The sequence below is a fragment of the Hemiscyllium ocellatum genome, chromosome 5 (genome assembly GCF_020745735.1).
Source record: "Hemiscyllium ocellatum isolate sHemOce1 chromosome 5, sHemOce1.pat.X.cur, whole genome shotgun sequence".
Taxonomy (NCBI): Eukaryota; Metazoa; Chordata; class Chondrichthyes; order Orectolobiformes; family Hemiscylliidae; genus Hemiscyllium; species Hemiscyllium ocellatum.
In genome coordinates, this window is record NC_083405.1 from 63,538,900 (window position 1) to 63,545,077 (window position 6,178).

Consider the following 6,178-nt stretch of genomic DNA (forward strand, 5'->3'; position numbering starts at 1 on the left):
AAAGGGATTCAAATCCACATGAAAAGACTGACCTGATTTGCCCATGTTAAGCTTCTAGCTGGAGCTCTTGTGAAGAGTTGCTGAGGGATTTGTTACACAGCAGCCGCTGGTTACCTCACTCTCACCGCCAGCGCCTTATAAGGAGCAAAAGGCAGCCTTTTCCGGGATGGAGTCCGGAGACCGAGCGATGGCCACGTCCCACCGGCACTCCGAGCGCCACTCCCTCCCTCAGCTAGCGGAGTGCAACATCACCCCGGGGTCACACACATCCCACCCCACCCCACCCCACCTCGGCGGGGCGCAACAACTGTCCCAAGGTCATTCCCCCCCTCCCCTCCCCCAGGGTGTAGCTCTGCCTCAGGGTCACAGCCCCCTCCCCCCAAGGTGTAGTTCTGTCCCAGGGTCACTCCACCACCCCCCCCCCCCCGGGGTTTAGCTTTGCCCCAGGGTCACACCCCTCCCCCCCAGGGTGTAGCTCTAACCCAGGGTCACTCCCCTCCCCCCCCCCCCCCCCCAGGGTGTAGCTCTGTCCCAGGGTGTAGCTCTAACCCAGGGTCACTCCCCCCCCCCCCCCCCAGGGTGTAGCTCTGTCCCAGGGTGTGGCTCTATCCCAGGGTCACACCCCTCCCCCCCCCAGGGTGTAGCTCTATCCCAGGGTCACACCCCCTCCCCCAGGGTGTAGCTCTGTCCAGGGTCACTTCCCCCTCAGGGTGTAGTTCTGTCCCAGGGTCACACACCTCTCCCCCCAGGGTGTAGCTCTGTCTCAGGGTCACTTCCCCTCCCCCCAGGGTGTTGCTTTATCCCAGGGTCACTCCCCCCTCCCACCAGGATTTAGCTCTGTACCAGGGTCACTTCCCCCTCCCCCCAGGGTATAGCTCTATCCCAGGGTAATTCCCCCCCCCCCCCCAGGTGTTGCTCTGTCGCAGGGTCACTCCCCCACCCCAGGGTATAGCTCTGTCCCAGGAATACTCCCCCCCCCCCCCCCCCCCCCCGCATGTAGCTCTGTCCCAGGGTTACACTCCCCTCCTCCAAGGGTAGAGCTCTGTCTCACCCCCCCCCCCTCCCCGGGATGTGGCTCTGTCCCAGGCTCTAACCCCCACCCTGGGGTGTAGGTCTTACCTGGGTCACAGAACCCCCACCCCCGCTCCCATCCAGGCATGACTCTGTCTCAGTGTCACTTCCACTCCTTTCCCCCATCACTTGGGTCTATCTCTATCCTGTGGTGACCCCCCCCCATCACGAAGGGTGCATCTCTGCCCTGGAACCACTCCCACCAGGGATAACTCCCCCCCCCCCATGTGTAGCTCTGCCCCAAGGTCTCTCCCTCCACTCCCAATGGTGCAGCTCTGTCCTAGGGGAGTGGCCCGCAGTACTATCTCAACATTATGACTTCAACTGACAATACTGGTATTGCCCTCAAGCTCAATTTATCTGACTTTTACAATATAATTGTGAAACAAAGTATATTGAGAAATTAAAGATATTGAGGTCAGAATCCATTCACTTAAAGCTCAAAAATAGCAGAGAATTGCACTACTTAGCTCATTGTATAGACATACAAACAGCATTATAACATGGAGACATCAAACAGCAGAAGAGCATATCTACAGTGAAATCACAGAAACATAGAAGAATTGTGAAGTGGTGCTAATGGGAGTTAGCTTTTTTATGCTACCTTGTCATTGGTGGCTAGGTTGGCATTTATTGCCCATCTCTAATTGCCCTAGAAACAGTGATAAGCTGCCTTTTTTTTTAATAGATATTTTTATTGAAAATTTAACATGTTTTTACAAACTTACAAAAAATACACACAAATACAAACACTAATATACAATTAAATATCAAATAAGTAATAACCAAAACCTAACAACCAAAAAGAAGAGATAAAGAGAAAAAAAAGGAGAAAATAAAACTTAACCATCTACTAATCTAACCTATACCTAACCAGGGCGTATAATAAAATTTCTTACATTATTCAAGAAAAAAAAGGATAACATAGTGAAGTACACACTTGAAACTAATTAACATCAAGTCATAATAAAAAACAGTATTTGTACAGGACTCCTCCCCCAAGGGCCTCCAGACCAGCCAGAACCACTACCACAACTGGATGACAAAATGGCTGAAATATCTGTATCTATACAATTCAGGAAGGGCTGCCATATTTTATAGAATAATTCAGTTTTTTGGTGCACCATATTTGTAAGGAAGTCAAGGGGAATACATTCCATGACCAACCTTTACCAAATCGAAAGTCCTGGACAGCCCTCAGCTCCCCAGTTTATTAAGGTATTTTTCCTTGCACCAAAAGAGAGAATGGAAAATAATTTCTTCCCGTGCACATCCAGGGAAGGCAGGTTCAAAAAGCCCAGGAGAAGAGATACTGGATCCACCCTAATTTTGCTCCCAAGATTTCTGTCAGAGCATTTGCTACCCTGACCCAGTAAGTGCGGATCTTATCTCATGTCCATAAGCAGTGTGTGAGAGTGCCGACCTCTATTTTACATTTAGGACACATTGGAGATGCTCTTGCCCTAAATTTTGCCAAACATTCTGGTACTATATGAATCTATGGAGTATCTTTAACTGAATGGCTTGGGTTCTATTACAGATGGAGATTTTTCTGGCATTTTCCCAGATGTCGTCCCACATTTCTGTGGATATTTCCCACCCCAATTCCTGATCCCATGTTCTAAGCAATCGTTCCATGTCTTCCGAAACTTCATTATATAATAAATGATAGAGACTGCTGACCGAGGGTAAACCTATTGGCCACAACACTCTTCCCTATCTGACTTATAAAGGCTATCTCGTAACATAGTCTTTTTCTACATGTAATCTCAAATTTGGAAGTATTGAAAGAAGTCTCCATTAGGTAGTCCAAATTTCTGGTGCGGCTGTTTAAAAGACATCTTGAGCCCCTCATCAAACAGATCCCCTAAACAGGAGATACCCCTGGACCGTCAGGATTTAAATGTAGCGTCGGTGAGCCCCGGTTGAAAACCCCATGCCCCGACTATAGGAGTATAAGGGGAGGTTTTATGTGAATTATCCTCATTTTGCCGCATTATCTTCCAGGCTTTAATTGTGTTTAATTCTATAGGATTTTTACAATGGTCCATAATGACTTTCATCTTATCTAAAAATAAGAAGTTAATAAGAGGACACTTTGCTTGAGAAGCTTCGATGTCCAGCCAGATTGATTGCGGATCACACAAAACCCAATCAGCTATGTAGCTTAATAGAGAACTCAACTGATAATTCCTAAAGTCTGGAAAATCCAGCCGTTCCCTTGCTTGTGGAAGCTGTAGCTTCTTTAACTTCATGCGCGACCGTCTATGATTCCAGATGAAAGAACTAAGCCAACCGTATAGTTTGCGCAATGCCGGCCTCGCTAGCATCACAGGGAGCATTCTCACAGGGTATAGGGGACGGGGCAAGATATTCATTTTAATTAGAGCTATTCTACCTAGCCTGGAAATTGGAAGATCCCCCAACGTTAAAGGTCCTGCCTTATCCTTTTCAGTAGATGCACAAAATTGACCTTATACAGCTGGCCAAATACTGGGGTGATAAAAATGCCTACATATAAAAAAACCCTCCAGAGACCACCGAAAGGGAAAATGAGACAGTCCAATAAGTGGGACATACTAGCGAGACCGCCCATCGGCATGGCCTCCGATTTTGAGAAATTAATTTTGTAACCTGAGAATGCACCAACAAAATTAATAACTTGGATCAGGCAGGGCACGGATATCAAAGGAAAGAATCCATACTGAGAAAAAGGAGAACATCTGCATAAGGGGTAATTTTATGTTTATGAGTGCCAACTCTTGGAGCTATTATATTAGAATCAGCCCGTTTAGCTTCTGCTAATGGCTCAATTGTGAGTGTGAATAGTAACAGTGAGAGAGGACATCCCTGACGGCAGCCCCTACCCACACTGAAGCTATCCAAGCCTAAACCACTGGTGGTCACGCCTGCTTTGGGGTCATTATACAATGTTGAGACCCATTTAGCAAATACCTTTCAATGCCAAACCTTTCCAGTGTATAGAACAGGTATGACCATTCAACCCGGTCAAATGCCTTCTCCACGTCCAACGAGACTACTATTCCTGGTGTTCTTTCCTGATGACAGACTTGAATCACATTCAAAACCCTTCTAATACTATTAGATGATCTATGACCCTTGATAAACCCTGTCTGGTCCTCTTTTATGATATATGGCAATAGCCTCTCCAGCCTTAATGCTAATGTTTTAGAAAGAATTTTAAAATCTACATTTAGCAAAGATATTGGTGTGTATGATGTGCAATCTTCTGGGTCCTTTCCTTTTTTGAGAATGAGAGAAATATTTGCTTCTCTCAACGAAGGCAGGAAGCAGCCTTGACTATATGAATAATTATACATGTCTATAAGTGGGCCAGCCAGTACCCCTATAAACGCTTCGTAGAATTCAGCCTGGAATCCATCTGGGCCAGGTGCTTTAACGCTCTGAAGCTGCCTGATTGTGTCAAGTACTTCCTGGATTGTCAGGGGAACATTCAGGATTGACACCTGTTCCGGGGTTAAGTCCAGAAAGGCCAGGTTTTTTAAAAAGGACTCCATTTTCTTAGCTCTATCTTCATAATCGTGTGATTTAAACAAATCAGAGTAAAATTTTCTAAAGATTGTATTGATCCTTTTATGATCATGAGTCAAAGTACCAGCACTTTCCCTGATGGACGTAATAACTTGAGGGGCCTTTTCTTTCCTTGCGAGAAAAGCTAGGTATCTACCAGGCTTATTGCCATATTCATATAATCTTTGCTTTGCAAGTAATATTTCCCCCTTTGCCGTTTGGGTAAGTGCGGTATTCAGGGCTGTCCTAAGGGCTGTATTCCTTTGTAACTTAGCAACAGAGGGTCTATTAACATACGCTGTCTCAGCTGCCTTCAAGCGAGCCTCGAGTAGATGTTGTTGCTCTCCCTTTTGTTTTTTCTGCCGAGTATGAAATAATCAGACCCCATGGATAGGCCTTAATGGTCTCCCACATCACTGACGGGTTACTGGCCGTACCTGAGTTAATTTCCAAAAGGGTTTTGAATTCTTGAGAGAAATATTTTACAAATTTACTATCCTTCATTAAAAAGAATCCATACGCCAATGTCGGGGGGCCATCTCATTGTTCCTAGCCTTGATTTCCATATACACTGCAGCATGATCAGAAATTATTATATTACCTATTTTGCAGGATGGTATGGAATTCACAAAGGTCGAGTGCGCAATTCTAGTGTGACACTTATGTGGATTATAATAAAAAGAGAAATCTCTGCCTTGCAGGTGGAGGCACTTCCACATATCTACTAATCCTAGCTCTTTATTCAAATCCGCCAATTGCCTGGATGTGGGGGATATACCCGCAGTACTCTTGGGTATCCTGTCTATCTCCGGGTCCATAATGCAATTAAAATCTCCTCCTAAAATTGTGTATCGAACCCTGAAAGCCATCAGTTTGGAAAATGCTTCCATTATAAATTTGAAAGGATGTGCTGGGGGACAATAAAGATTCAAAATCCCATCTCCCTCTCCATTTATAAGGGCATTAATCAGTGTGTACTATCCAGATTCATCTTTTATCTGACTTAAGACTTTGAAAGGGAATTTCTTCCGAATGAGAATGACTACTCCCCTACTTTTTGAATTAAAAGATGAAAAGAAGGCCTGATCAAATCCTCTCTGTTGTAATTTCAAGTGCTCTTTATCCAGTAAATGTGTCTCCTGTAAGAGAGCGATATCAACCCTTTCTTTTTTGAGGTTGAATGCATTTTCTTCGTTTTGATTGGCGAATTACCCCCTTGACGCTCCAAGTGCACCACTTAATCGAATGAGTAGCCATAATTATCCAGGCAAGTCCGAGACCTCCCGGGAGGAAGAACCCCATCCAAAGCACCCCGTGTGTAGACCATAGAAAATTCACAAAAATAGAAATTCTTTAATACACTCACACCAATATAGTAAAAAACTATTTCTAAATAAAAAAATATAAAACATATTTAAAAGGAGATTTTCCCCCTTGCTCCCAGGGGGCATCACTTCCTATCTGAAAACCCATCGTATCCTCTCCCAACCAGTGCCCCACCCTTGACCCAGGCACCCTATAATAAAATAGAAAAATTCAAGTGTACTATAAAGTT

The 6,178-nt window shown here is 45.0% G+C and overlaps 1 protein-coding gene across 1 annotated transcript in view; it reads right to left on the reverse strand.

Annotated features, from left to right (window-relative positions):
- The window catches only part of glipr2l (GLI pathogenesis-related 2, like), a 61,163-nt gene extending 60,961 nt beyond the window's left edge, over positions 1-202 (reverse strand). The window contains exon 1 of the mRNA XM_060825477.1: positions 33-202. Coding sequence (XP_060681460.1) covers positions 33-45 — 13 coding nt within the window. The 5' untranslated portion in view covers positions 46-202. The remainder of the gene's footprint in view (positions 1-32) is intronic.
- Positions 203-6,178: the final 5,976 nt, after the last annotated feature.